Source organism: Strix aluco, chromosome 5 (genome assembly GCF_031877795.1).
Source record: "Strix aluco isolate bStrAlu1 chromosome 5, bStrAlu1.hap1, whole genome shotgun sequence".
Taxonomy (NCBI): domain Eukaryota; kingdom Metazoa; phylum Chordata; class Aves; order Strigiformes; family Strigidae; genus Strix; species Strix aluco.
This window is the reverse complement of record NC_133935.1, coordinates 35,743,951-35,761,943: the sequence shown is the minus strand read 5'-3', so window position 1 is coordinate 35,761,943 and position 17,993 is coordinate 35,743,951. Positions and strand designations below refer to the sequence as shown.

At 40.1% G+C, this 17,993-nt stretch overlaps 1 protein-coding gene across 7 annotated transcripts in view; it reads right to left on the bottom strand.

Moving 5' to 3' along the window:
* The window catches only part of ANKS1B (ankyrin repeat and sterile alpha motif domain containing 1B), a 447,745-nt gene that overhangs the window by 25,049 nt on the left and 404,703 nt on the right, over nucleotides 1–17,993 (bottom strand). For 5 of the 7 annotated variants that reach the window (XM_074826977.1, XM_074826978.1, XM_074826983.1 and 2 more), the window contains 2 exons: nucleotides 4,890–5,018; nucleotides 650–721 (listed from right to left, as the gene is read on the bottom strand). In XM_074826977.1, coding sequence (XP_074683078.1) covers nucleotides 650–721; nucleotides 4,890–5,018 — 201 coding nt within the window. Of the gene's footprint in view, nucleotides 1–649; nucleotides 722–4,889; nucleotides 5,019–10,356; nucleotides 10,432–17,993 lie in introns of all 7 variants that reach the window. The other 2 variants (XM_074826981.1, XM_074826982.1) reach the window with 2 other exon arrangements.

The following is a 17,993-nucleotide window of genomic DNA, read 5'->3' as shown; positions in this document are numbered from 1 at the left end:
GTGATAGGCCGAGCCTCATTGTAATTTTCTACAAACCAGTATCAAATCAAAGAGGCATAGAAAAACACATTCTTACCAGTTTGAAGGAAACCTAACTGCTTTTCCACCATCAGGTGAAACTGAATTAGATCCCTTTTCATCCTTCAATCAATAAGCAATAATTAATGGAATACTCATGTGAGTAAAAACATCCATAGGATTATGTGACTGTAGGATTAGACCATATGTAAAAAACAGTGGCTTCAGTAACATGTTAATATATTTACCAGTACATATTTTCATGTAGTAAATTCAATCTAGACTATCATATATGAGCTATAAATTCTGTTTATAAAAGCAACGTGATGTGGGCACATTTAAAGTGTGTGGAAAGAACTTTGAAACATACTTGAAGATTCAAGAGAAAACATAACACACAAATTTGTTTTTTTCTTAGATACAACACACAAAATAAAAATCGACATTTAAATTTTGGTATTGAAATTAAGATAAAAGGCAGAATAAACTTCCTACTGAATACCAGTGTAGCAATGGAAAACAAATGGGTAACAGAACATTATAAAAGCAAAAAGAGCACAGTACAAGTAATCACAACTTGATATGATTTAATATTATGATAATAGAGAAAGGAGTAGGTTTACTAACTTACCCTCATCTTTGCACATGCATCCTGTGTTGACTCTGTGCCTCTTAACTCTTTTACCAGCATAGAACCTAAATACTAAAATAAAAAGTCATTAAACTTAACTAAAATTCCAAAATAGACAAACATCTGCAGAAATGCAGTAAAAATGCCTAAAACCCCACAGTGGTAGCGGTCAACTTAATATATCTCTTCAGGTTTTTTTACTCTGCATTTCTCTGATAAATCATTTAAACCAGTGTGTTAATCAACTTATGAAACAGGAATGCACAGCAACAAGTGTATTGAATCGGATGGAGCCCTTTGAAACGATATCTGAAAGTCTTCTAGCTTATCACCTTAGCCACTCAAACAACAAACAAATACTACAGATTTCATCTTAAAAAAGCCATTTGATTAAAAAATGGAGAATCTGCTGTTTTTAGCTGCCATCTGCCAAACTCATGTTCCTATGTGTGCAATCATGTGGACATGAAGGCCAGCAGCGATGTTAACCTCTGTGTACTCAATCTGTAACTAATTTATGTGCAAATAGCAGAGCCCAGCATCAGCAAACAGAGAAAATAAATCTGAACTGAAAACTAGTTTAAGCCATTATTTCTTCCTAAGAAAAGGCTGACCCTGGAATATTATTTTGAAGCCTTTACTGATCTGAAGGAGGGCTGGGTGAGAGGAAGCAGCAGGGTGCTGGTGCTGGGTCCTGGCTCAGCTCACTGAAAGCCACAGTGCTCACAGAGGAGCTTGCTCATCTCCAAGGGTACACAGGGCAGTGAGTGCCTCACTGACACATCCCCTTCCCCATCTGCCTCTTCCTCACAATGTCATTTGCTGGCATGTGCAGTTTGAGCTGTTCTGAACCCTGTCAGCAGGCTCTGCTCCTCTGGATTTGTTCCTCTGCAGTCTCAGTATCTCTCTGAGTATCTCTATGGTGTTGCTCCTCCAGGGATGGAGCTGGCTGCATCATCCCTGCCATTCTCACCTAGCAGCAAGCGGTCTCGTTATGGCTAACAGGGCTGTGTGAGAACCACACTCTGCATTTCTCCTATAGAAGCTACAGGCATGTGCATCTGTGGATGTGCACATGTTCATATAGCTTTGTGCAAACAGGATGTTTCTGTATTTCTATATGGTGTCACATGTAAGTCTGGCTTAACTGGGGAAAGAGGACAGCAAGCCACCCCTTGTCTTCTCCTCCCCAGGCACAGAGATGTCTCTCTTTGCATTCTCACTGAAGCGCAATGCCATGGCTTCTCGTAAGTCTTTGGTCCTAAGTGAGCAACACAGAAGCTGAAGAGAAGTCATGCCACTGGTGGGAACAGGGTAGGTCAGCTGCAGAAGGAGAGAAAGCACTGTGGGCAGGAGCTTCTTCCCAGAGGATGCTGTAGCCCATCACCGCTGTCTGACTCCTTTCATTCTACCACACTGACTCCCCTTGGAAACACTCTAAGCTGACCCAACCAGATAATGAATCAGCTTCATCTTAAACAAGAACCTATAAAAAAAATTTCAGTTACAGCTGAACGCAAGCTGGAACTGAAGAGAAAGTGTACTGGTTCAACTCTCCGGTCTCCTGACCTAAACTGAAATATTTTCTTTAAAGCCTTTAGTTCACACTGTGTACTGCAGAAGTCTCTGACCTGCAAGAAAATGCATAAATATTTCAATGTAGACAGTAGCCAACATGGTAATTACTGAGAAACACTTTACAGGGCATTATAAATGGAAGAGTGCACAACACCAACACTACCAGATAAGCACAAGCAGAAAGAAATGAATGAAGGGCATTCCTGGAGGAGTGCAGATGTTAAAGATTCATAAAGCAAGCAGCTGCGAGTCCAGCTGGGGGCTCAGTGGTGACATGAATAGGGCTTTGGGCATTAATTTGATGGGATAGCTTGATATTGCCCTTGAAGAAGAATGACAAATATAAAGCAAACTCTGAAATTAGAAAATTAAACTAAAGCATATTGAGTTAAACTTGTATGTTTCTCTGGATCCTGCTGTCTGACACCTTTGGTATCCTTAGCCTTCTCTCAGAAGGATGCAATTAATTTCTTCAATTTTTAATTTTTTTTTTTTTTTTTTTATAGACTGTGGCACAACAAATTGGTATTTCCTTGAAAGCTACCATTTGGTCAGGCATCAGGGAAAAAAAGCAGTGCTTCTGAGCTTATGGCAGAAAAAGAGCCAGAAAGAGAAGACGCAGGCAGCTCTTGTCCCATCTGCACAGCAGCAAAAAGTCTCAGTTGCAGGCATTCAGAAATGCTTCCCAGAGTGGACTGCAGAATAGACAAACAAACCACAGAGGCACTGTCCAATTTAGTTGTCAGACAAATACAAAATTCTAGGAGGGAATTTTGTTTTCCTTGGACTTGCTGTACTTTTGGAAATGTTCCTTTTCAAAGACCCAGAGCATGTGGGAGAAACACAGAGGACATCCAACAGTTCAACTGAGTGATGTGGCATACAATGAAAACTGCCCCCGTTGTAACTTCCAAGCCAGGGTTTTACTCCCTAAGGCTGAGGTCATTACAGCTCAGGGAGCTGAGTCAGTGCAGTGATGCATGACCCTTAGGAAAGGAAGATGTATCCTTAATCAGCAATAACTTGGATATTTTGATTTGGCGATTCCTTAATCACCAGTAACTTGGATATTCCTGGTGATCCCAACTTCATTTCTTTAACGATGCACAAGCCTTCCAACCTACTACAGAGGTTACACCTGATTATGAATTTACTGCTGGATCAAGTAATGAGATAGAAGGCACTCTTGAGATACACCTGTTCACTTTACTGAAAACTATGAAAATATTTAAAGAACTGTAAGTTACAAAGCTTCCTTTTCAATTTGAGGTGCTGCACAGAAGGAGAGCAAGACTGAGAGCAGGTGAGTGGGACTCCACTTGCAGAGGAAGGCAGAAATTCTAGTTACTGTCTAGGGACAATCACTGCATTCATGGCAATTTCTACTCCATGAAGGTCTGATGGAAGATGCAGATGTGCTCCAGCAAGACAGGTCTGTAACACCCCTTCTGTCCCTCCTCCGTGTGAGCCAGGCTCTCACTTGCACTTAGTCCTATCTCCTACCTTTTCAGATATGCTTTAGATCAGGTCCATCAGCTCCCAACTCTCCCCCAAAATGCTCCAGTGTTTGGTGAACAGAGCATTAGCCTAAAAAGCACTAAGGATCCAAGCTTCTTCAGGTGAAGAGGATCTAAAACCCACGTCCTGGACAAGTGGTTAACCCTCAACTATTATGCTAAAGGCACTGCAACTACTGAGCTCCTTTCCTTTGTAAAATAAGTCAACTTTGCTTCATTAGGTGGCCACCTCTGAAGAGGCCACAGTGGTCTGGGAAGCACCTTCAGCAACTTTAAAAGTGCTTTCTAGCAGAGTTGGAAGGGGAAATGTGAGTTTAAATAGATGGGCTGAGGCACCTCTTCATCTCCATAAAAGCACCAGCCCCTCTGCCCTGTTAACAGGGAACTCAAGAATTCAGAAAACGTTTTTTCTTTTAAAAAACAAAGTCTTCCAGTATGACTTCCTATACTTCATGAGATCTTCCTCTCCTTCACAAGCGTTTATACCAGCCAGAGAATACTAATCATCTTTAGCTGTAGAGGGAAGCTCCATTTCTCCAGGGATGGGATCAGCTACAGCTATCCGGAGGTAAAAATAAATATGCCCTGCTCTGAAGGAACTGACTCTTACTGGTACTGCAAGTAGTCATCAGTTTGGGAGAGGTTTGAATGTGCTGTTGTCCCATGGACAAAAAACACTGCTTCAGGACCCTGATGATCTCCATCTTCCCTAGTTCCCTTCCCCCAAAACAGGTGTATAAAACTCAGGCAAGGCAATACTTTAACTGCTGTGCACGCAGCATTAAGGTAGGCATGAGAATCCCATATTATGTTTTATTATTTTTCCATAAGTACTAGACAGGGATTTGTGACAGATGAGAAGTTGGGGTGTTTGCCTTCACTGTCACTTCTACAACACTTGGCCACTTATTCATCCTGTCATTTCTCTAACACTATTGCTACATGGACTGCAATATATCACAAAACTCATAGCAAAAAGTACTGTGCATCCTTGTTTCTCATTTATTACACTTACATTATTTCAGAAGTGGCCTGTCTCATCAAAAGTCACTGACAAAATATAACTGAAAAAACCCAACAGCCTATCAAAATTTAAGATTAATATATCTACACCAAAACAAACCACTAAATTTATCAACACTTACAAATGCTTTATAATCGCATGACTGGAAGATGAGTTTCTCTGGATGATGTTGCCAATATTGTACAGGTGTTGATGCTGTGGCTTCATTTGGAGGTCGCAAGGTAATTGAAGGCTCTCCCCAGTCTCCTGTCTGAAAATCACAGTTGTTCAAGATATAAGAGAAGTTGCAGGCAAATTTGCTATAAAGTAGCTCCACTGTTGTGCTCAATTAACAATAATTTATTTTCTACACATAGAGCAATGTTACTAAAATAAGGGAATACAACTTCTACAACTTTTTTCATTATTTAGTTTGTAATCCAAAGTCATCTACTGTAGTGTTTAATGAGGCTTTAATTAAATCTATTTGCTTTGAGAATAAAATCATTAGGCATCGGAAATATTCCTTAAAAATAACTGTTTACAATACATATATGAGGATGAGAGCACTTGAAAAAAATAATGAGATGCACAAAAATGCCATTCACAAATTCCACTATGTGTTTTACAAGCTTTTCTACACAGTTAATAAGTCTTCCATTATCCACCACACACAACCAATAACTAACTTTCCTAAATGGCTAAATAACTGAGACTTTGCTTTGATCTCAAAACTTATTATACATTCTTCAAACATATAAGGCATTCTTTAATCTCTTTATGAATATTTACTTTTATCACCTTCTCTTGATGTCTCATTGTAGAGTTACTAACATTGCCCTTCCACATTCATCATTCTTATTGATATAGAAGATTGCCTTCCTGAGCTGTCATCTCCCCTCTTTCCTCAAAGCCCTCAGAGAACATGGGTAGGACTGCAGTTGGCTGACAAATCCCTTCGCAGGACACTCTTCTCCCTTCCAAAAAGAGCCAACACAGGCATCGGTATAGGAATGCCCCCAGCATGGCAGTGCTGGTCTATGTCTCACTTGCCATTGCTATTTCTGGACAGGGCTTTATTTGACCTGGACTGACCTCTGGGCCCTTTGGGGCACCTTTCACCTTGCAGGCCCATGCAAAAAAAATATTATTTTGAGTTTATTAATTTTTTAACTGTGATCTCTCTGACTTTTGGTTCACATGTGCCCATGCTGCCCATGTCCTCAACACCAGGGATGCTACCAAACCAGCATCAGCTCACTTTAACTTAAAATGACCCATGGATGAAGTCCTTCTCCTCTTCCCAAGCCCTCTTCCCTCTGTCACCAGCCCCGCTTCTCCCCTACCCTGTCTGGTCTGGTCTGTCTCTGAATTCTTGTCTCCTACCCACTGTCTTTTGGGGATCAGATTTCTCCTTCCTGTTCCTCCTTCCTCCCCTGCTTGTTCTCTCTCAAACTATTTTACCTTCTCCTATATGATTATTTCAATTTGGATTATGCTGCTTCTTTCTTTACCTGCACTTATCTCTGTGTATTTTCTATGCATGTCATATTGTTAAAATATGTGTTGAAGCTGGCAAGGAATTGTCATCAGCATTTCACACAGAATATGGCTAGAAGTTAAGACTTTTAAAGCAAAAAGAAGTTAAGCATCAAAAGCACATGAAAAATTCTTATTGAAGACATTCAGAAGTCTGGCAAACTATCACATCCTACTAATTAAATCAAGACAGAGTAAACAAAACAAGTAAAGTACATCATTTTCATGTGTCACAAAATAATGAAATGACACACATTTGCACAACTCTGCAATGAAAAGCAAGAGATAAATCTGGAAACATCAACATTACCCTGCCGATATGGCAACTTCAAGCAAGTGAGCATCATAAAACAAGTCAAACCTACTTAATGTTGGCACTATTAGCACATTTACAAATTATACAGTATTGTAATTTCTGTTTTGCCTAGTTAAGTTGCCTATATGCTATGGATATGACTTCAACCTCAGATTTTGAAAGGAAAGCAGCAGGAGCAATTGCTCCCATTTGGGAACATTCTGTATCCACAGAAATGAATCCTTCTGACCACTAATGTATAAAAACCTTCTATCATATTTAATCTGAAGTGGGAATTTGATTTCTTTAAGAAGCAGTTCTCTTTATAAAATAATGTTTAACTCATATTTCAAGGGGCAAGGATCTGCATCCTTATTAGCGAAGCCTGTATTTGACTACAAGAGAAGATGGATTGCACCCATCATAAATTGTCACAGTGTGCTCAACTGTCTCTTACGAACTGTTCAAGGCCATAGCTAACAGACCACTTGAAATAGTCCCTTTTTTTAACTAATAAAGATACACTTTGCATGTTCTGTGTAAGGAAGCAGATTTCAGGAGGTACATCCTATCCATTTAGCAAAAGGTTATTACAATGGAACAGGAGTTAATCCAGGACAGAGAAGTTATAAAAGTACATCTTTTGACCATCGGTTGTTCCACCGAGGAGGCACAGGGATGGCCATGAGGTAGGACCAGAATTTCTATGGAATAAGTGACCCTGGGGAGCACTTCAAACCCTTTTGTTGCACTGGTATGCAGGTGACTTCCCTTGCATGCAGAAAATGGATAGTACTGACAAATTAAGCAGGGTATATAAGGAGTGAAATGAGTGCATCATTTTACAGTTTGACCCCCTTTTACAGGAAAGATATTAAAACCATGGAGATAGTATTGTTTCTGTCTGTAAATGAAGGACAGTAACAAGAGAAGCAGTGACTACCTCTCATATTGGATCAATTTTATAAAGGAGTTAGGAAGCAACAGCCATGAGGAAATGGGAAATAATCTTTAACCAGGCTAATAAAACTAGTGTATAAGACACTTAGAGAGGGACCGTGTGGACACCATTCATTTGTATCCATTAATTGCTCTATAAATATATACAATCATCCTAGTACTTGCTCCTTTTGAATTAGACAAAACAGAATTGATAGGATTGTTGTAGGATGATCTAAACACGTAATACATCTGAGGTTAAGGGAAGGCAGAGATACAGGATTTCTGCTGTTCCTGACAGACCACTGCACCTGAAGACCTTTCATGTATTTCAGCGTGTCTTGTACAGCGAGCAGCTGCTAAGAAAAGCTACATAAAATTGAATATCATAGGTATAGATTATTATGATGGCTGAAGAAGACATGTTATATATAGCCATGAAATTTTCTTTTGTAACTGTATCATAAGTGTTTTTTTAATATTCAGCAGAAGTGGTTTCTGGTCTCCTTTCCTTTTGTTTCTTAGATTTCATTTTTTCTCCTTAGATTTTTTAACCATACTATTGCTAGTATTCATTACCTATTTGGACTGAGTTATAACAGGGTAGTCTCCAAAGCCCAGATCCATGAAGATGTTTAGAAGTGTATTTCCTACTACATATTCCCAAGCAATTTATTTTCCTCCTCCCCCCCCCCCCTTTTTTTCTTTTTTTCTAATGGAAGAAAGGCTTTTAAACAAAATTTAGACAGCTAAATACTTTCATAAATCTGGGCCTAAAAGCCTCTACAGGGAGAAAAGGAGCTCCTCAGCTGACTAACTCTAGTCAGATACTGAAATTCTGAGATTTAGGATGTGATGATGACAATTAACTTCAGGTAAAATACAAAGTAGGAATATCTCTGACCTACAGAAGACTTGAAACTACAAGTCTCAAGTCTGAGGTAGAAAATTTGAATTACAAGTAGTTCTAAATCTAAGGAATCGGTGTGGAACAACTCAGGGCCTTCATAAGCACCTAAAACACTTTCAGGCAGTATAGAAATGTTTGTAAATTGCCATGCAGGACTAACTATGATGTTTGATTTAATTTTTAAAAATAGAGATGATAGGATAAGGATTTTCTGCTTTGAACATTTAATTTGCAATTATAACAAATAATCAAACATTTAAGCTTATGTATATTTTATGACACAATATACGTATGGAATTTTTATCTCTCTGATGAAGTAGAAAGGCAAGAGATAATTTAGTCCTCATCTAACCTTACAACTCATCAGACAGCTGTGCAATTTATCACGTGGTTTTTGCTGTACTGCCTGTGTTTTAGTATTCTAACCTCCCCATGCCTTTAACCAGTGCCTTTCCTCTCTCTGCCTCAGTCACCTTCAGAAAGAAGATTTTTTTTCTCCACATTTTGCAGATAAAGAATTTACAATCACAAAAGGGTCTCAAGTCAGGTGCCAGAGTGGTAAAGGTTCAATCCTTTTACAGTGACAACTTTTAACCATAAAGTTCATAGCCTTAAAGACCAGTATCTCATGTTCTTGCAGTGCTTCATAACCCTGAAAATGGGCAGATGTGCTCTAGAAAGGGTCAGATCCTGATGTCAAATAAGCTACAGAAGCAGATTACTGCTATTAGGTAATTTTTTACAATTGTTGCACGTTCTTCCATCTTATCCCATTCTCTGAGAACTGTGTTTGACTCACATGAAAAGGACCTGGATGCAGAGGTAGTCACAGGTAAGGAGTAATCTCAGTACAACTTCTATAAAATCTAACACCTGCCTCATCTTTTTATAAAAATGTCAAGTTAAAAACCCTCCATGCTGCAGGCAAAAAAAAGGGCCTGTTTTTGAGTGGCTTGAATATAGTAATTTTTAACAATTTTTAACATTTTATAACTTTTCACCTATTAAAGCCCCATGCCTAGTTATGGTAATGTGCATTAGTCACCATGACAACAATAAATTGGAGCACACATAGATACAACACTTCTGGCTGAAAAATTAATTATTTTCTCCCTGTAAGATTTTTAATGTTCTGTGGACCAGCCAAATCCTCATTATTTGCTTACATTTTAATTCCTACAGTGAAAGAATTTTTTTTAGCTCCTAATATATTTGGCTTTTGAAATAATGGAAATAGGTTTGTGGTATACTTACATTTTAAAAGCTTCTAAAGCTTGATAAACAAAATGGCCCCTCTCTGGCAGAAATGCTCCAAGGAGGCAGCTCTATGACAGAAATCAGGAGAAATCTACAGCTCCTCTGAAATACTATGCTTAGTGAAATCTGAACGACTGGCTGTCGTCCTTATCACGCTGCAATATGGATCACCAGGTTTGCTCTCACATGCACGGCAGATATGCCTCTGTCACAGAAATGATGAAAATTCAAAGCACCATCAGCATTACCTCTAATTCCCCAAAAGTGTCTCTGCGAACACTGTGTGCTCCCCAGCTAGGCAAAGCCTACAGATTAACAGGAAGGGCAGCACAACACATTGTGGGGGTGAAACTGTGCAAACCGAGCTGTTTGCACGGTTTCTCACTTTGGAAAAGTGAGCAAACAAAAACATCAGGAACAGAAGTCAAAGCTCCCCCTGAGTGAGACTGCTGCTGGCAATCCCTCCACGTCCTGTATGTACACCATACAGCCAACAGATGCTAACCACATGGCACGATACACGAATGCGCGCACACATAATCCCAAAAGAGGGCGGACAAGTTACAAACTTTTTTTGTCATTTCAGCGACATGACACCCGTAGATAACACCACGGCAACAGACTGTACATCCATAGAGTGACAACATAGCATTTATCACTGTATCTTACATTATGAACCTGATGAATCGATGAGAAAGGATATCCTGCATTCTGGTTGGTCCAGATCTCACAGACAGAGGACTGCTAATATAAACAGAAAACTACATCTCATCTTGTAAATATTAATGCACCGCAACTGCCAAAAGGCAAGAATAATTAAGAAAAGGCTTGCAATAACATTAAAGAAGGAAGTAAAACAGCTGTTAAAAGTAATTTTTTGTTTATTTGCTGATTAAATATTTTTGGACTGTCTGGAAGGAAACATAGCTTATTCAGAGACTTTAGACAAGGTTTCAAACTGTGAGCACAAGAAAACAATTTAGTCACAAGTGCTGGTGATGTAAAGAGATAAAGTTATGCAGCATAAACAGAAAATGCAGAGAGCAGAAGAAATATTGGTTACTTTCAGTTTTTGGCAGGGAATAAGTTTGAAGTCAACAACCCAATTAAGTTTTGAGATTTGAATCTCTCTCTGTTGGAGACTTTCACAGGGAGAGAGGAAGGGGAAAATCTGGCAATACAACAGGAAAAATACATTTTCTTTGTAACAATTACCAGAAAAGAATGCACTGCAATTAAGTGAGGCAGTTGCCCACCATCTCCTTCCAACAACAGTTCCTTTGCATACAAAGATACAGAATATTACCTTTGGTATTGACCATGACCCTGCTGTGTAAATGAAAGGTTTCAGTCTACCTTCTGTAGGTACAGTGTACCTATTGTACAGATAGTCTGTAGTAACAAAGCGAGGTAAGCATACTGTAGCATCTCTAGCAAAAGCAACAGAAGTAAGCAAGCACAGCATTCACCAGCATCTTTTACATATTTCCTTGTGTGGATACTCATCAAGAAAGCATCTGTGACACCTCAGCAAAAGCTAAGATAACATTTTACAGTAGCCAAGCAACTAAAACAAAGCATCAGACATAGGATCTGCCCGCAGTATCTTTGGCAGGCAGCAACAAAAGGCAATAAACACGCGTGAAAAAATGCAACTACAGCATCCAGAATAGATAGCAATTAATGTATCAGTAATTTAACAACAGCAAGAATATGTATTGCTGGTTCTTGGCAGCAGCAGCAGCAGGAATTTAGCACCAATGCTCAAAACAACCCCAAAAAGTGCAACTGTTCTTAGAAATATGGCTCTTGCTCTTACCTTTTGTAGCCTGAAACCTGGCTGGTGACAGACTAGGTAATTACTTCCTGTTACTGTCAGGGCAGGCTGGCATCCTTTGGACTGACTATCAAGCACTGCCAGACAGGCTGGTGGCTGCCTAATGTTGTTAATTGTCTCTTATTTCCTTCGTAATTTGAAATGCAAGTGCACACATCCCTTCCTCCAGCTTCAGTAATTCTTAAGCTTTCCTGTATCTGGTTAATTTCTCCTCCCTCATCTCGTTTTCAAAGTTAGTTGCTTCTCCTTCGTGATGTGCAGGGCTCTACATTTTGACAGCATTAGCTAATAGAAAGCTCAGCTTTGTTTCACTGTCTTCTACCTCATCCTCTGCAACTTGCTACAAAACAGTCCTCCTCCATGTGATGGACGCACACTCTCAGTGCAAGGCCAGTAGCAAACACCGCTCCAGCTGGTCTGCTGGACATAAGAATTGGGATATTTCACTACTTGGCACTAATGAGCTTTTTTTTCTGTGTGTCAAGCAGACTGAATTCTGGATGGTCCAGCCATGCCCGTCACTGTGGTGCCTACGTTTTTTTGCCTGGAGGGATTCCTGAATGAGAATCCATGGCAGGAGGTTGTGCCTCTGCTTTTCAAGAGAAGAGTAAAAGACAAGGCATTTCCATGCCAGATGCAGCATCCCCAAGCGTCTGGTAATCAAGAAAACATACTGCAGTGCTATTTGAACACACTCCTGAAAGGAGTAAAGTAAGGCAGTATGGTACCGTATGCTAACAGACGTCAAAGGTTTGGAGGATCTAGGCTTAAGCTAAATCATCTTTAAATACAGGTGACTTGATTTATTAAGTCAATAATAAATCAAGCAGACCATCAGAGACCGAGAATTTCCCATAACTGCATGAATGCCCAGTCAGAAGGGCAGCAGTGCAAAACCCATTGCTCAGTTCTGCATTCATTAATGTTTGAATGACTAAGGTACTGAAATGCAGTACAGAAAGAACATTAATTTTACGGAAGGTAATAAATTCAAATTCAGAAACCAAGCTTTTCCTTGCACCACTGTAAAAATATTTAGCATCTGCGATATAAATATTTTATGTCTTCAAAGTGCTGAAATTTTTTAATGAATTATGAAATCCCCAGGAGAAATACTTAAAGTTGCATACCCCTGTGCTGAAGAGGAAGGAACCAAGGAAAGGAAAAAGGTTAAGTGAGTATCTGAGACCAGAAAAGAGACAGTAGGAGGGAGAACTGGGATTAGGGTTCAAACACTCAGAACTTTCAGTTCCCAAAACATATGCCCTCAAAAAAAGGGAAAAGAATTCAGTCTGTGCATGCACTTCCACCATAATAAACACAAATACACTTGGGCACTTAATACCATTGACACAGAGGTTCTGTGAAAAAGAGAGTTTAACAAAGAACATTTTCCTAATATGGTAAAGGAGAACCAAAAATTGCATCAGCTATTGCTGATGTACCAAACATGCCCTTTTTTTTCTTCTTCTTCCCAAAAGATAAATGCATATGAGTAACATCGCAACAAGACTCTGCTATCACGACACCACTTTTGTGATAGCTATCGATGTCCCACACATGAAAGACTTCCCCATCTAGTCACCATGGGACACAACTCTGACGGGCAGGAGGGGCAAAGGAAGGGGGAAAGGGAATGACCTGCTGTGCACAGCTCCTGCCATCTGCTACCCATGATATGGATGGCTGGTTAATGGTGTGAGAGGGAGGGAGGGAGGGAGGGAGGTGAGGCTCCATGTTACCTGCTCTCCACTCATCCATCTCCCTTCCCTTCTCAGTAATCTCAGTTCTGACATGGACTCCTAGTCACTTTATAATTGCCTTTAAAAATAATTAAGAATGTTTTCACTTCTCCTGTTTATTTAAATTAACCTACTTGATCTCAAGAAAACATATTCATATAAGAAATAATATTTGTTATTGTTCTTGCTAACTTCCTCCATGATAGAAGACAATAGCGCATAATTACTTCAGACACCTGTTGTGAGGTCAGTAGCCAATCATGTTACAAAGTGTTTTGCACATTCCCAGTCTTTCTAACTACTCATATTTACTGGAAAAACTGTAGGACAGGACATATACAAGTCTTTGATGTTGAGGGTTATGTAGGAGAAAACTTAGTGTTTCATAAGGTGAACAAAATTACCTATGGAGAACTTACTTTAGGTTTCCTCCCTATAGACAGGGAAGACTTGGTTGATAATCTGAAAACAGAAAGTAACTGTACTGAAAGTGATCACAAACCAGTAAGATTGATCACGGAAATTATGTACTTTCTAAGGAGAAGAAAGGAGGAAAGCAACAGAAAAGAATACCTGGACAGCATATGCAGAAGGAACAGAAGCTGGGTGGAAGGCAGTTTTGATGTATTCAGCCCAGTTTAAGAAACTTAATTTGATGGCATTTTAGGAGACATCACAGATTTACCTAAACTAGGAGCAATTATCCTCAGAAAGTCATAGAAGACACTGAAAGGACCAGAGAAGGGCCAAAAGAGTATTTAAGATGGGAGAAGAGAAAGATTCAGAAAGTTATAGCCAGTCTAATGGCAGGGACCAGTAAGTTAATAGAAAAGTTGTTTAAAAATCCAGTCACCATCCTCTGGTCCTGTGGCCTATGAGATGTTTTGATACTGCTCCTGGCCACCTGAAATAAACAGGAATATGTGCATGTTTGTGTGTATATCTGTATCTATGAATATATTACTTAGCATAACAAAGAAAAAGCATAATATTGCCTGTCATGTTACCTGACAGACCTTTTATGGGCCAAGAAAAATTCAAGATGTTTATAATAAGGCTGCTCAGTATAAATCATCTCAGATCAAATTTCCTTCCTTTGTTGGAAAACTGTCTAACTAAATCTGCAGCAGCAAGGAGAAGCCCAGCAGGACTTGGACACTGATGGTGTAACTCCTGATGCGGTGACACAACATTCACCATACACAAACTAGCTTCAGTCAAAATGCAGTGGTTGCACAAGGAGTTGAAATTCACATTTAGAGAATAATTATTAGTATTGAAGCACTAGTGGACTGGAACACACCAAGGCAACTTGCCATGACCTGCTCTGTGGCTGGGAGGAGAGCTCAGGCTCTCTGGGGAGGATCCAGAAGTGAGGGGCTTTCCAGAATAGGGTAAGAACTCAAAATGGATTTGATGAACTACAGAAATCATTCGGATGAAATTCAGTAAGACAAGAATATTCTTTGCAAAAGGAAGATTAGATACATAAATAAAATAGCAAATAAATTAGGAGAGTGATCTACAGGGAGGTGGGGAGAGGACACAGATTTGGAAGTTTTAGTATACTTCAAATTAAATACTTGCAAAAGTATAAGCAAACAGATCACAGGATAATTCAAGTTGGAAGGGAGCTCAAGAAGTTTTCATTCCAACCCCAGAGCAAAGCAGGATCAGCTGTGAGATGAAACCAGGTTGCTCAGGGCTTCATCCAGGGAAGTCTTGAAAACCTCCAAGGACAGAGACCAAACAGTTTCTGTGAGCAACCTGTCCCACACCTTGCCTGTCCTCCTGGGGAGGATGTTTCTCTTGTCATCCAGTCAGCACCTCTCCTCTTCCAGTTTCTGTACCTAAAGCCACCTCATTTCCAGACATCCCCAGTCCCCCAGCCTCTCCTCAGAGAGCAAGTGCTCCAGCTCCTGATCATCCTGGTGGCTCTTTGCTGAATTTCGCTCTCCTAAATAAAAAAAGGAGGTATTTAATAGAAGTAGCATATTGTAACACAAGGGAAGGAACTTTTTTGCCATATGGGGCAGCCACCAGAGAGGTCTCATATGGAGTGACGTTCAGTTTTAGCCACTGCACTTCAAGGAGGATGGAGGCACACTGAGGGAATCCAGGAAAGAGTAACAACAATAAACAGAAGTATAGAAAACACTAGGGCATGGCCCTGGTTAAGTAAATGTGGACCCCCTATGGTCTATTGACCCCTCAGCTGGTCCAAGAAGTTTGTTGATAACTCGATCTTCTGCTGCCTTCTCCACTTCTCCCCGGCAAGGCTTGCCCTCTCTTGCACTTCCACATCACAGAGCTGATGCACCAGGAGAAGAGGAGCTGCTGAACATAACCTCCGGGCTTACTCCCCCTTTGTCTCTCCCTCCATGTCTCACAACACAGGGCTGAGACTCGGGAAATCACTTGGGAAATCTCCTGGGGCTGCAGCCCCATTGAGGTGCAGGAGGGAAAGACAGAAACAGCAGCAAACCCTGCTCCCTCTGATGCACATTATATCTAGCAGTAACTTGCTAACTATAATTCAGTCTAGCTCCAGAAATTAGGAGAATTTTGGATCAAATCCCAGAAAAATCACTCTTGGCATGGCAAACAATCTTTGAAGGTGCAACAGCTGAAAGCAACAAATGAAAATCTGATGAATGGGGCTGTCTGGCCCCTTTTGTAATCGTCACTCCAAAAGTTTTAGGACCGTGGGAGAGCAGTTGCACCATCTCAATAGATGTTACTTCCCTGAATGTTCCCAGAGCTCTGAGGAGAGCTTGTCTTGCCAGCAGGAACAATCACAGATCCTCCTTCGAAAACAAGATCTTCAGAGATAGAGAGTGAAATTTGTATTTCTTTTAGAGAAGCAGAAATTAGAAATAACACTTCTTATTAGAATAAGTATATATGTTTTGCATTGGTATATTTCTTTAGCTTCTCCTGAAAACACTTTACATGAAGATTTCCAGAAAATCACCAGCCATCTTGGAAGGGCTTTCTTGCCGGCAGGCAGTGCGTGACAGGTGTGAGCAGTGACACGACACTCCAGGTGAGTGCACCCAGCGAGGTTTCACAAGAAGGTGCATGCCATGGCCAGCACATCTCAGGAAGGGAGACAACTGGCCCAGGACCACAGTGAGCCTGCGAAGACTGTCCCTTCCAGTCCACAGCACGGTGAGAAGCAAAGCCTCATCTTGTGCCAAGGTCAATGTTCTAAGTCCCACGCACCTCCACCTCCTGCTCCATGCAGGGCCATACTTCGCACGTTTTTCTCTGATGAGAAAAAACTAATAACACAGCTGTGCTTCTCTCTCAACCAGCCGACACTCTCCTTCATGCAACGGCCATCTTCTCTGATAGGCAGTCAGTTTTCATTTGATTTCAATCCAGCAACCCAGGATTCGGGTTCCTTCTGGGGAGGACGAACTGAGGGTCTTCCCAGCGGTTTGCTAAGGCTACAGCTGCCCTGCCCGGCTCCTGGAGGTGCAGCTTTGCAGCCACAGCTCTGGCCCCACAACCCAGGGTGAGTAGCCAAGTCTCTTCTGATTGATGACTCCCCTTCTGCTGGTGCTGTCAGCTACAAGTGCTCCCCAAGCTTTTAGTGTAGCACAGAGGATACAAACTTCTGGACAAATACCATCAATAAAGATTATGAGACTGTGGTCCCTGAACATTAGGTACAGATAACTACATTTTAGCCAAAAAAAAACCCAACAGCAAAAAAAGTGGGGTCTTTCAGAAGAACACCCAAACTCTAAGCACAACTCTTTTCCAGCAGTTCAAGAATGTAGATGTTAAATATTAAAATTCAGCTTTGACTCTGAAATATTCAGGTTTTCAATAAGAACAGTTTATTTGACAGTAGAAACTACCTCATCTACTCCATTTTTCATCCAATCTTCCTCCATTTTTCATACAACCTTTCCAATGTAGAACTTCTAGCTCACAAGGCTAAGTGTGAAAAACAGTAAATTAATGAAGAACATCTGTCCCCATCTTGAAAGAACATCTGTCCCCTTCTTGGTGTAGTATTTATGGCTTTAGTTTGGATCATTAATACCAAATATAGAAGTGGCTTCCTTAATTCCATATGCTGAAGCAGCATGTAGGTATGATCCACATCCCACGACTTTATTTCTAAAATGCTAGCTTCCGTAACATTCTTGAAAAAAATTGTATTTTTCTCTTCAGGCAGAAATTACTAGGAATTTTCATAATGTCTTTATCAGTTTACTTGTCCATTAAATACACAACAGTCAAGGGATTTACACACGAAAGTTTGCTGAAAGTTACAGTTCAAGATACAGCCCTCTATGGCATTAAGACCTATCTGAATTAAAAAGACAACTGTCAGTAACATCTACACCATCCAAAAATAGATTCAGTCAAGCATTTTTCTTCTGATGTTAAATTGAAGATCTTCATAGTTCAGTCATCCTTCCATATTGAAAGTAAAATGCATGTGAAAATATGAACCTTAGAGCATTTTGTTTGGATTTTACAAACTTGTCTTTAAAATGTCTGTCCATTCATCCTCACAACATACACTATTTTATGCTTATAAAAAATGGAAGTAAGAAACCTTAGAAATAACAACAGAATGGAAGTCTAGACAACTGTAATCTTCTCTTTATTGCTTCTTAAATCTACTAGTAAAGAATTCTGTTATTTCACCAGTAATTTCAACCATTGATAAAACCCATTCTTCATTGCTTCTTAGATAATCTCAT